This window comes from Vidua chalybeata, unplaced genomic scaffold, assembly GCF_026979565.1.
Source record: "Vidua chalybeata isolate OUT-0048 unplaced genomic scaffold, bVidCha1 merged haplotype W_reject_28, whole genome shotgun sequence".
In the NCBI taxonomy this organism is placed as follows: Eukaryota; Metazoa; Chordata; class Aves; order Passeriformes; family Viduidae; genus Vidua; species Vidua chalybeata.
In genome coordinates this window covers 91425-104543 of record NW_026530351.1, presented here as the reverse complement: position 1 = coordinate 104543, position 13119 = coordinate 91425, and the positions used below count along the sequence as shown (strand labels likewise).

The 13119-nt window shown below is 49.2% G+C and overlaps 1 protein-coding gene across 3 annotated transcripts; it reads right to left on the bottom strand.

Moving 5' to 3' along the window:
* Window positions 1-1861: 1861 nt before the first annotated feature.
* LOC128783203 (uncharacterized) lies at window positions 1862-6777 on the bottom strand. Of its 3 annotated transcripts, none has more exons than XM_053933836.1 (5): window positions 6556-6777; window positions 4917-5180; window positions 3834-4462; window positions 2616-3120; window positions 1862-1942 (listed from the first exon to the last, which is right to left on the bottom strand). In XM_053933836.1, exons 1-5 carry the CDS (start codon window positions 6572-6574, stop codon window positions 1914-1916), a joined length of 1446 nt encoding a protein of 481 aa, XP_053789811.1. In that variant the 5' UTR covers window positions 6575-6777; the 3' UTR covers window positions 1862-1913. The 3 variants fall into 3 exon arrangements, with proteins under 3 accessions (XP_053789811.1, XP_053789812.1, XP_053789810.1); XM_053933837.1 differs by lacking the exon at window positions 1862-1942 and having other exon boundaries at window positions 2449-3120; window positions 3834-3896; window positions 4098-4462; XM_053933835.1 differs by lacking the exon at window positions 1862-1942 and having other exon boundaries at window positions 2449-3120.
* Between the last annotated feature and the right edge of the window lie 6342 nt (window positions 6778-13119).

Sequence of the window (13119 nt, the reverse complement as noted above, 5' to 3'; positions counted from 1 at the left end):
GGTTTTGTTCAGTGTCAGTGTGGTAAGCTGCCCAAGGCTGCAGGGGCCTCCCTGGATTTGGGAGGGAATCCCTGCCCACACCCTGTCGCCGCAGATGAGAAAAACCCCCCTGGGGAGCACCCTGGGAACTGAGGAGGACCTAGATACCATGGTCGAGGTGTAATTGCACCAATTTGCTGCATGGTATCTCCCATCGTGGGGAGATACATCGTGTCTTTTTACTTCTTGGGTACCAGCGGGGTGGAGTTTAGCCATTTGATCCCAGTCTTTCTGGGAGGGCTGGTACCTAAACCTGACACAATATGTTGCCTGAGAGGAGCCCAATAGGTCCAATTCTTGGGGCTCCTGTGGTGCATATGGCAGAATCCTCGTCCACTCATCCCAGGTGTCCACAGGATTAGGTTTTTTTCCTGCATATGGATAGTCGTTTGGCGACAGGGGGACTCCTACCAGGCACGTGGATAACGGATTGTCCACACTTCCCATGGCCATACAGAAGTTGTCCTGCTTCAAGGACTTCGCCAGCGTCACCCATATGTTTTCTCTCAGCTGTGGGACTATCCAGCTCCTGACCGGTGACAGCCAGATGATGACAATCAGGAGCATCAGATGTTTCAGAGGTGTCCTCAAGGCGGTAGTCATCCTCAGCGTCTTGTGATAAAAGAAAGCATAACTTGAATGATAAATTTTCCTCAGTGGTCCCTCCCCAACCTCCCCGTTTTTATTTACTAAATAAGCACTAAATAAAATTAGAGAAAAGGGGTAAGGATTGAGGGAAAGGGGAGGTTAGGGGAAAGGAAAGGGTACAGGGGGCGATGGGGTAATTGGGTACATAGAGTTCAGCGGGGGAAAATATCTTCGGGTAATCATGACACATGTGACGATATTGGGAGGAACGGTCTTTCTTCTCCTCCTCTTCCAGGCAGTGGAAACTCCGTCCAGCGATGAGGTGTTCTCGGTGCTTTGCACCAAGGACACGTTGTCTTGCTGAGCTGGCACCTCTACAAAGGGCTTGACATATTTCCCCGGAATCCATCTTGGTCCTTTATCTGTAGAAACACAGGCATACCCTCTCCCCCAGGTTATTAGAGGGAAAGGGCCCTGGATAGCTTTGGATTCTGGGTCCTTTATCAAGACTGGTGGCCTCTCGGCGAGTTGCGCTCTGGTGTTATTGTGAAAATGGCGGATAATAGGAGGGTCAGGCTCCCTTTCTGAGCAGTTTAAAAAATTCAGGACATACAGGGCCTTACATAACCTTTCGGCTGGGCTCACTGTAATGTCCGGCTTATGTTGTTGTTCAAGGAGCCTTTTTAGATTTCTGTGGGCCCTCTCTATTATCGCCTGTCCTGTAGGATTGTGGGGAATTCCGGTGGTATGGGAAATTCCCCACTGTTGCGCAAACTCACCAAAGCGCTTTGACGCATAGCATGGGCCATTATCAGTTTTTATGTGAGATGGGACTCCCAACGTAGAGAATGCCATGAAAAGATGTTTCATGGCATCCCTGGTTTTTTCGCCTGCATGGACGGAGGCAAACGCTGCGCCGGAAAACGTGTCAATAGAGACATGTATGTATTTCATCCGACCAAACGGCTCGAAGTGTGTTACATCTGTCTGCCATATCTCTAGCGCTCCCAACCCTCGGGGATTTGTCCCCGAAATGAGGGAAGGAAGAGCGAAAGACTGGCAGCTCGGGCAGGTAGAAACAATGGTTCTTGCCTGTGCTATCGAGATCTTAAACTGTCGCACTAGAGCCGGGGCATTCTGGTGGTAAAATGCACGGCTGAGCCGCGCTTGCCGGAGTATGTCTGGTAAGGTGGTTGAAGCGGTTGCAGATATTTGTGTTGACATGGCTAGGAGGTCCGCTTTCCGATTACCCTCAGTGATCTCTCCGGGTAAATCGGTGTGTGCCCTTACGTGCATGATATGATAAGGTTGCTCTCTATGGGAAAGTAGCCAAATGAGATCCGAGAGTGAACGGTATAAATTTGTGTTTGAAACTTCTTTGAGGAGGGCACCTTCGGCCCTTTCTGCTACCCCAGCGACATAGGCCGAATCAGTGACCACATTCAGAGGCTGTTGAAATTTTTTGAATGCTCTCACGACTGCGGCAAGTTCCGCCATCTGGGGGGAACCCTCAACCACTTGGACGTCAGACTCCCACTTCTGACTGTCCGGGTCCTTCCAAGTGATCACCGATTTGTGGGATCTGCCCGACCCATCGGTGAACACCGTGAGAGCACCTGGAATTGGTGTTTTGCTTTTAAACATTCTCGGGGCCAAATGCAATGTATCCTTAAACAATTTATGCTTAGGATAGTGAACCGAAATTTGTCCGGGGAAGCTGTCCAGAGCAATGAGCAAATTTTCATTAGTTTGCAACAACGAGTCCAATTGATCTAATCTAACAGGTAAGTAAATGCACTCAGGGTCACACCCTGCGAGGGTTCAGAGGCGGTGTCGTGCCTTCATTATTAAAGTGGCTAGCAATTCTGCAGGGGTCGTGATCGTCCTAGAGGGCTGGTGTGGTAGGAAGAGCCACTCTAAGATGACCAGGGGATCAGATGCTCTGTTATCCCACTGGAAGAGAAGTCCATGGAGGTGGGGGCACTTACCCAACACCGCGAAGTTCACGGGAAGGGTCCGGACCACGCGGTGTGCCTGGCGAGACTTCAGAGCAACAGCAACCCGTTGCAGGGCTTCCCGCGCGGCAGGTGTCAGCTCGCGTGGTGAGGCGAGGTCTCCGTCGCCTCGAAGCAGACAGAAGAGAGGTGACAGCTCCTCAGTCGTCAGTCCCAGGAGGGGGCGGATCCAGGTGATCGTTCCGCACAGCTGCTGAAGGTCTCGCAGAGTCTTCGGATCCTTGTTGATGGTCAGTGTCTGTGGCGTCACTGTCCTTCCCGTGATGAGGAATCCGAGGTACCTCCATGGTGCTGAGAATTGGATCTTCTCTTCTGCTATCTGGAGCCCTGCAGCTTTGATAGCCTTAATAGTCTTGTCCAGTGTTGCCTTTAGGTATGTCGAGTCGGAAGCACAAACTAGCACATCATCCATGTCATGCAGGATGATGGCCTCAGGGAAAAGCCGACGCACAGGTGATAAAATCTGCGCTACAAAAGTCTGACAGAGCACAGGGGAATTTTTCATCCCCTGAGGCAGGGATGTCCAATGATATCTTTTAAAAGGTTCAGCCCTATTCAATGATGGTACAGAAAAGGCGAACCTGGGAGCATCCCCGGGGTAGAGCGGAATGTTAAAAAAGCAGTCTTTGATGTCTATCACTGCTAGCTGCCAGTCTCTGGGGAGCATAGAAGGTGACGGAAGGCCTGGTTGAATGGGACCCAAATCTTCTATCACATCATTAACCCTTCGCAGGTCTTGGAGCAGGCGCCACCTGTCTGTGCCAGGTTTTCTAATTACAAAGACAGGGCTATTCCAAGGGCTGGTAGAAGGTGTTAAATGCCCAAGTTTCACCTGCTCCTCTACTCATTTATGAAGCGCACTCAATTTTTCTGATGGAAGGGGCCACTGATCCACCCAGACCGCTGTGTTGGTTTTCCAGGTCAGGGGTGGGGAAGTGCGCTCTGCAGTGGCCCACGCTAAAAATCCCACAAAGGGCTAGGGATGTCGAGGCGGGCTCCCCATTGGCATAAAACATCCCTTCCTAATAATAGTATGTTTGAAGAGACAACAAAAGGTCTCACCGTTGCCAATTGTCCTTCCGGACCTTCCACGCACACAAGATGCCTACTCCTCAGAGAGTGGACCGCTCCGCCCACACTGGAGATCCTGCCGCAAGGGGGCACAAGCTCCCAGTCGCTGGGCCACCTCACCTGGGGGATGATGGTCACGTCAGCTCCTGTGTCTGCCATGAGCCGCATCTGCACCGACTTTCCCTGGAAAGAAAGTTTGGCATCAATTAATGGTCTTTCTTTACATACATTTTGGGTGAAGAAAACATGTCTCTCTGTGTCCGGGTCATCGTGGGTGTCCAGTACGTAAAGCAAAGCAAAAGGATCGCCTTTCCTTAAAGTAAATGGTGGGTGGTTACAAATGACGGAGACGGTGATCTCCTCTCCTGGTGGAAAACACACTACCTCAGGTAAGATGGTGATTTCATTCGGCGTGTTGAAGGAGTCTTCTAAGATGAGCACGGTGGTGTCCCGACAGTCGTGGAGGGGGCCCAGGAACCCAGCAGGAATTCTCGTCAGGTCCTCATCCTGGAGAGAGATGGTGACGCTGCTGCGGAGGACCTGATGATTGCCCTGATTTAGGGTACCTGTCCGGCGGAAGAGGCGGAGTCCGTCCTCGTGGCTGCGCTGAACTGCTGGACTTGGCCGCGCGGCCACTCGTCCTCCCTGATGGTCGGGAGGCTGGGATGCTGAGAAGGGCCACTTGGTGTCGTCGCGCAGCCCTTCCTCGCACTTCGCCGCCAGTTTCCCGCTGGCTGGTACCCTTGTCGCTGTAGATGAAACTGGTGATCTTGATAAAATGGGTTCCTAGGATATGGTCTTGGGGGGGCAAGATAGGTTGTTGAATCTGTGGCCAGTGGGGACAGTTCACCTGGATGTGACCCAGCTGACCACAGTTAAAACAGCGCGTATTTTGTAAGTTTATCATGGCCTCTCCCACCCCTTTGCTGACAGCCAGGGCCACCGTGTGCTCCATTGACATTGCCTTTGTGCAAGCCTCCACCATCTGAGAGATGGTGGGCTCGGGGTCCTGAGGTAGTGCACGGAGAATCTTTTTTGTTTCCGAATTAGAGTTAGAAATGGCCATCTTTCGTAGAAGCTCTGCACGAGCTTCTGCGTTGTCTATTTGTCTCTCAATGGCCTCTTTCAGTCTATCAACAAAAGTAATAAAAGTCTCCTCAGGCCCTTGCATGATAGAAGAAAAGTTTTGCAGGGGGGTCTTACCATCCGGTATCTTCAGGAGTGCCTCCTTTCCCGCTGCTGCTATGTCCTGAAGCAGCTCCTGTGCTAGTAGAATTTGGTCCTCCGGACTGCTGAACTCCCCTTCTCCAGCAAGGGCTTCCATTGCCTCATCCCCCTCTCCCACCTCCTCTGCGAGATCATACTTGCGCAGGAGTGGTTTCAACAGTTTTTTCCAATGAATCTCCCAGAGGTCGCATTCGGTGGGAGAAAACAGTGCCTTAGCAATATACCTTAAATCATGGGGGACTAGGAAACGTCCAGCAAATGTTAAGTCCAGCACATTTTTAAAGAAAGGCGAGTTTCTGCCATAATCTTTGGCAGCCTTCCTTAACTCCTTCACCTCAGCGTATGGAATTTGCTCCCACTTTGGCTCCCTCCCCCGCCGGAGGATGACCGGTGCCGCAAAGCTGCCCAAGTCCCGTGCCAATTCCAAATTCCCATCCTTAATTGCCTCCTCTCTGATCTTTGCCCAATCCCCCCCCCCCCCCCGACTTGTTGGAATGCTGGGGGCTGCCACTCTCCTCATCCTTTTCCGAGGATGAAGCAGGCTGGGTTAGGGCACGGTGCCTCCCCCTGGCCGGTGGGTCCCGGAGACCGTGCGTCCGACAGGCCAGGATGGCCTGCTTCCGGCCAGGCTTCTTCCTGGTTCTGGTACTGGCAGTGGCAGGAGAGGAGGAGGCGTGTCCCGACCCACCCACTGGGGCGTGACTTTCTGGTGGGGGGTTCCCACCCACGGGGGCTGGGCCCACTTGGGGGCTGGTCCCAGCCACAGGGGGCCCACCCAGGAGTGTGGTCAGAGGGAAGGAGGGGACGGGTCCCGACACAGGGGCGGCACTCGACGGAGTGGGGGGAGGAGGTGGGGGCGAGATGTCAGGAATTTTCTGGGTGAAGGAGAAGGAGGGGCGCCATCTTGGGGCTGGTCTTTTTTCACCATGAGGCAGGCGCCATTTTGTCCTATTTGTTCAGTTAAGTCCTCTAAAGAGCAACAGGGTTTCAAACTAGGATTAGGGTCTCTGGTATAGAGGGAACAGGAATGACATGTGTTGGGGTGGCCAGTCCCAACACACGAATGGGACAGGGAGGATCGGGAAGCAGCAGAGAGACGGCAGCAGCTCTGTGCCGATGTACGGCAGGATCTGTCTCCCGATCCGCCCTTAGGGGAAGAGGGAATAGGATTGGGGGGGGAAGAACACGAGGTAGGTGAACTGGGGACCCAACTCTCTCTCTTCTTTTTTAACAAATTAAGAATGGAATGAAAAAGCGGAAAAAAACGACCGACTGAAATCCTCCCCTGAACTTGTAAATCGTAAATCGTAAATCTTTCTCCCAACTCTTCCCCAGAAATCAGGCACCAAAACATCTTCCTGTGTAATAGCAGGAAAATGTTCAAAAATAAATTTAACAAAAGGCTTTAAATCTCTCTTATTAAAAGAAATGTTCCCTAAAACAAGGTGGGACTTAATTTGGATCTAAAACTCCCGTTGAGCTGGAGACAGGCGGTTACCCATTATATCAGGTCTCACAGCTAAATCACCCTCTTCGAAAAGGAAAAAAAAACAAAAAAAAACAAAAAAGGGAGGTGACGCCTAGTCAGGCATAAGAAAAAGCAAGATAAGCATACCTCTGAAGGACACAGGCATAAAACGGGGACATCGAAGAGGGGTCTGGTGGAACTTCTGCTGGTCCGAGGGCGTTGCTGCTGCCGCGCAGCTCGAAGGTCCGTCGGTTATCAGCAGAACCCAGGAGACAGAAGCCTTCCGAACTGAAAGGCCGACTGTCCCAGGAAACTGGTCCCGAACGCCACTTGCAATCCTGGAGAAGGCTGGTCACAGAGCAGGCAATCTCCAGGAGACGGTCAAGGACTGGACCCGTCCCTGTTCGGGCAGCCAGTTGCCGAGCCGTGGGGGCTTTTAGCCACTCGGCACGAAGCTCGGATAGCTGGTACATCTGAGGGTCCACCAGAAGAACGGGAGGGACACTCGGGCTGCTGAAATCCTGCTCGTTTATTGAAGGGTCGCAGAAGGGGCAAACAGGGAGACAACGAAGCAGAAGGGAGGCAGATTCCGAGAGCCCCGAAGGGCGGGGTGAGGATTCTTTTACTGCGTAGGGGTAGGAGGGTTTAGCATTCGAGGGTACAATCGGGATGTGATAAACTGTGGTAACTTGTTTGTTCATCAAAGGAATTGGAATATTAAAGGAGGAAAAATAAAATTAAAGTATGAGGGACTAGCTTGCTTGTTAGGAGATAGGGGAAGCATCTGTGAAGTTGGGAAACAGCAACTTGTGGGTTTTACTAAAAAAAGGACAATAAAGAAGCAACTGCTACAAACCGCAAGGCTATAGGCATATTGCAAGGCTATAGACATATTGCAAAACGCAAGACCACAAGTATGATTAATCACCATTTAGGGAGCTTTTCTTAGCTTCTCTTGCAGACACAGGCTAAGGATGTTGGGGGATGGCCGGAGATGATTATGAAATCAGCGACCACCAGGCAACGGCCACCGGACTAGACAACGTAGGAGTGCTCCGGGTATGCCCATCACTGTCCGGAACCGATTGTGAAACCAACGATCACCTGCCTTGACATAACGCAGACACGATGCAGAGGGATGCTCAAGCTACGCCCACCGCTATCGCAAGAGACGCGAATGAAGAAACCTCCAAGAAACTACAAAAGAGACTGAATAAGGGGGGTGGGGTGTGGAGCACTGCAGTGTGGGACACTGCAGGAGGGGCGGTTAGGAGACCCCTACCCACCCAGCGCTGTTTTGCTTGCTACTGCTTGCTGTAATTAATAAAATTCTAATTGACCTTAAAAAGGCTGAATCAAATTATTCGCCTCAATTTATCACAATTTGGTGCCGTGACTCGGATAAAGGAAACCCGGGACGGAGGCCCCACTAGCGTGAGGCGCCCCACCGCCTTTTTGCGGTGGACCTAAGGGGGGGCTTCCTCCTTGGGCCTTTACCGACGAACCTAAAACTCAGTAGCAAGCAAAGTTACCCCCGTTAATCTTTGTGCACGAAGAACCGCGGAAGAGTGAACACGCAGGAAGCATAAGTAGCCCCCGGTGGGTGGTGGGCCTCCTTTTTCCAGGGTTGATTCAAACCTGCTGGATTGAGGGATTAATATTCCAAGAGCATCCAGGGTTGATTCAAACCTGCTGGATTGAGGGATTAATATTCCAAGAGCATCCAGGGTTGATTCAAACCTGCTGGATTGAGGGATTAATATTCCAAGAGCATCCAGGGTTGATTCAAACCTGCTGGATTGAGGGATTAATAGTCTAAGAGCATCCAGGGTTGATTCAAACCTGCTGGATTGAGGGATTAATAGTCTAAGAGCATCCAGGGTTGATTCAAACCTGCTGGATTGAGGGACTAATGTTCCAAGAGCATCCAGGGTTGGGGGACGTAGGAGGGGGGGAGCTGCCCCCCCCTCGGCGTCGAGTTACCCTCGGTGGGGAGGCTCCTGGGTTAGGAGGAGAGCAAGCGGGCCTAACCCAGACGCGGAGGTGGACTGCGTCAAAGTTCCTGGGGCGGGGGATCCCCGGAGAAACTTCCCCAAGTTTCGGCTTACTAATTTAGTATAAGTGTATGTGCTCGGTGGGCCCCGTACAAGCGGGCTCCGGAATGCGTGTGCGTGTGAAAAAGACGGTGGGCCCCGTACAAGCGGGCTCCGGAGTGCATGTGAAAGGGACAAAGCCTCGACCCCGGAAACGGGGTCTTTAAGAGTCGTTTAGGGGTGTGTGGTCCCGGGGTGATTGAGGTGAATAAGAAGACACACAGGGCGAAGCCCCGGTCGAAAAACGGAGGCGCCGGAAAGACGTGAGTAGTCCGGTCTGCTCGGTCGCTCGGTCAGGGGTGGGAGTCCTGGAGTGTAGCAAATGCGAATGTGTGTGTGAGAGGGGAACTGGCAGCTCAGATTCCCCAAGTGCGTGTGGACCCCATAGTAGGGCGTTTCCCATATCCGGCGACGGAGTAGGCCACGAATTGGGGGAAGCGACTGTCGTATTGTTTGTGTTGAGTGTGAGAAGGCACTCTAGAAGATGGGTCAGAGAAAAAAGGAAATCTGCTGAACCCATGGGTGGGAGAATCTCGGTAAAACTTCCACTAGGCTTAACGGTAAAGTATTGGGATGCCTTTCCTTCTAGAAAAGGAAAAGATAGGGTTAAAATGATCCATTATTGTATGAAAATTTGGGGGGAGTAAACGGATAGGGGGAGACCAGCTGTATTGGCCTGTGTTTGGGTCGTTTGAGGATTGGATCTGTCAAGCTCTAAATATATATATATATATATTAACTCCAAAGAGCCCTTTAACCAAGAGGAGAGCGAATATGCAGCTCTTTGGATAGTGGGAGAGATTGAAGAAAGCTTTCCAGTTGTATTCAGGGGTGGACCCCAATACCCCAGAGGGTGAGACGCTTTTGAAGGTGCATTTTGTGGTCGATTCTTGGGTGGACATTCGGAAGAAGTTGGAGAGGTTGGAGGGATGGCAGGCGAGAGGATTGGATGAGTTGTTGTGAGAGGCTCAAAAGGTGTGTGTTGGGAGAGAGGATGAGAGTTTTAAAAAGCAGTCTGGAATCGTGTTAGCAGCAGTGGGGGGGGGACAGCAGAGTCCCCGGGGTGGGGGGAACTGGAGGCCAGTCCAGAGGTCGGACTGACGTCCAGCGAAGATGGTTTGAAGGGAAGTCGAGAGTTGGTTTGAAGGGAAGTCAAGAGGTGGAGAGAGCATTGTCTGTTTCTATTGTGGGAAGAAGGGACACATGAGGAGAGAGTGTCGGCAGAAGATTGCTGATGAGGAACAGTTCAAAGAAGATTAAGGGGGTCGGGGGCTCTATCTACTGGGGACAAGAGAAAGAACAGAGCCCCTGGTAAAATTAAAAACAAGAATATGAGTTCCTTGTGGACTCAGGGGCGGAGAGATCAACCGTCCAGACCCTTCCCCAAGGGTGTAAGGTTTCACCTGAAATAATACAGGTGACTGGGGCCAAAGGGGAACCCTTTGGAGTACCTGTAATTAAGGATGTACTCTTAGAAAGTGATTCTAAATTAGGAATTGGGTCATTTTTACTAGTTCCAGAAGCAGATTATAATCTATTAGGGAGAGATTTGATGGTCGAGTTGGGGATAGGGATAGAGGCAAAAAAGGGAGAACTAACAGTAAAACTATATCCTCTCCGGGCTGAAGACGAGAAAAAGATTAACCCAGAAGTTTGGTATACCCCCGACAGTGTGGGGAAATTAAATGTTGAACCCTTTGAGGTAACTATCAGGAACCCAGAAATCCCTGTCAGGATTCGGCAATATCCCATACCCAAAGAGGGGAGGGAAGGACTAAAAACAGAAATAAAGAGACTTTTGGAAAAGGGACTTTTAGAACCCTGCATGTCCCCTTTCAATACCCCCATTCTGCCGGTAAAGAAACCGAATGGCAGTTACAGATTGGTGCATGACTTGCGGGAAATCAGTAAAAGAACAGTTGAGAGATTCCCGGTCGTAGCCAATCCACATACTGTTTTAAGCCAACTTGGCCCAGAAAACCAGTGGTATAGTGTAATAGATCTTAAAGATGCTTTTTGGGCCTGTCCCCTTAAGGAAACTTCTAGAGATTATTTTGCTTTTGAATGGGAAGACCCGGATACACATAGAAAACAACAATTGAGGTGGACAGTCCTTCCCCAGGGGTTTACAGAATCCCCAAATTTGTTTGGGCAAGCTCTGGAACAAATATTGGCAGAATATTCACAGGGGGAGGGGATTGTGCTTCTACAATACGTAGATGATTTATTAATTGCAGGGAAAGAAGAAGAAAAAGTAAGGGAAGAAACTATAAAACTCCTAAATTATTTAAGCCTTAAGGGACTCAAAGTTTCAAAGTCGAAATTACAATTCGTGGAAGAGGAAGTTAAGTACCTCGGACACTGGCTGACTCAGGGGACTAAGAAATTGGATACTGATAGAGTCCAAGGAATACTTTCCCTGGAAGCTCCAAAAACTAAAAGGCAGGTTCGACAGTTACTGGGACTTTTTGGGTATTGCAGACAATGGATTGAAAATTTTAGGGGGAAAGTTAAATTTCTGTATGAAAAATTAACAACAGATGGGCTATTAAAGTGGAGCTCTGAGGATGAGACCCGGTTAAAATCATTGAAAACTGAATTGGTCAATGCCCCGGTTCTCAGCCTCCCGGATCTAAAAAGACCATTCTTTTTATTCATTAATGTCAATGAAGGGGTGGCATACGGGGTGTTAGCCCAGGAATGGGCTGGCGGAAAGAAACCAGTGGCATATCTTTCAAAGCTTCTCGACCCTGTTAGTCGAGGGTGGCCTGCCTGTTTGCAATCGATAGTGGCTGCTGCCCTTTTGGTAGAAGAAGCAGGAAAGATAATTTTTGGGAGTGAACTGAAGGTTCTATCTCCTCATAACATCCGTGGAGTACTACAACAAAAAGCGGATAAATGGATAACAGATGCCAGCCTCCTAAAGTATGAAGGCATCCTAATTTCTTCTCCTAGGTTAAGTATTGAAACCACAAGCTTACAAAATCCAGCCCAGTTTCTATATGGGGAACCAGTTGTGGGACTAACTCATGATTGTCTTTTGCAAATAGAGGAACAAACAAAAATAAGACCAGACCTCAAAGAGGAGGAATTAGAAGAAGGATATCGATATTATGTAGATGGATCCTCTCGGGTCCTTGAAGGGAAAAGGAAATCTGGGTATGCTATTGTGGATGGGAAGATTCTTAAGAAAATAGAATCTGGTCCTCTTAGTCCCAGCTGGTCAGCACAAGCATGTGAATTGTATGCAGTGCTCAGAGCTTTAGAACTGCTAAGAGGAAAGGCTGGGACCATTTCTACTGATTCAAAATATGCTTATGGGGTGGTTCATACATTTGGTAAAATCTGGGAAGAAAGGGGACTTATCAATTCACAGGGAAAGGGGTTGATACATGGGGAATTAATTCGGAAAGTGCTCCAGGCCTTGAGAGGTCCGGAAAGAATAGCTATTGTTCATGTAAAAGGACATCAAGTGGGGATGGGAAACTCAGTACAGGGAAATAACTTAGCCGACCAGGAGGCGAAAAAGGCAGCTCTAATGAGTTTAAAACCATATGAGGGGGGGGTCGCACAAAGGGAAAATTGCTCCACTTGTGGAGCTGACTTAGAGGAAGAACCATGTTGGGCTTGTTGGGATGCATACGGAATTGATTCGATACAGTGTGCCTGTGACAACCCCCAAAAGGAACATTGATGGTGCCACGGACTCATTAATCATGAGTGTGCCTGTGAAGACCCCCAAGAGAAACATTGCCGGTTCCATGGACCCATTAACCATGTGTTAGCCTTCACGGTACAGGAAAAACAAAAACTAAACCAAATGGGGGTGAAGGAAAAAGAGGGAGGCAAGTGGATACTACCGGACAGGCGGGAGGTACTCCCAAAAGGAATGGCAATGAGGCTCCTGCAAGCAATCCATGAGAAAACCCACTGGGGAACTCAAGGCCTGGTTGACCAGTTTGCAATTAAATATATGTGTATAGGGGTCTATAATCTTGCAAAACAGGTAACCCAACAATGTTTAACCTGTCAAAGAATAAATAAACAACAATTAAGAGAAATACCAATGGGCAGAAGGGAACTGGTACAACGACCCTTTTCACATATACAAATAGATTTTACAGAATTACCAAAAGTGGGGAGGTATAAATATTTATTGGTACTGGTAGACCACTTAACCCATTACGTGGAAGCTTATCCTACGGCCCGAGCTACTTCGAACACTGTGGTAAAAGTATTATTAGAGCAAATTATCCCCCGGTATGTATTAATTGAGTGTTTAGACTCAGACCGGGGACCCCATTTCACCTCTAAAATTGCAAAAGATGTCCTGACAGATTTGGGAACTCAATGGAAATATCACACCCCATAGCATCCACAGAGCTCGGGAGGGTGGAAAGGATGAATGGAGAAAAAAAAAAAAAAAAAAAACCAAAACAAAAAAAACCCCAAAAACAAAAAACCAAAAAACACAAAAAAAAAAAAAAAAAAAAAAAAACAAAAAAAACAAAAAACAAAAAACAAAAAAAAAACCAACAAAAAACCAAAAAAAAACACACACAAAAAAAAAAAAAAACCCAAAAAAAAAACTCACAAAGTTAATGCTGGAAACAAAAAT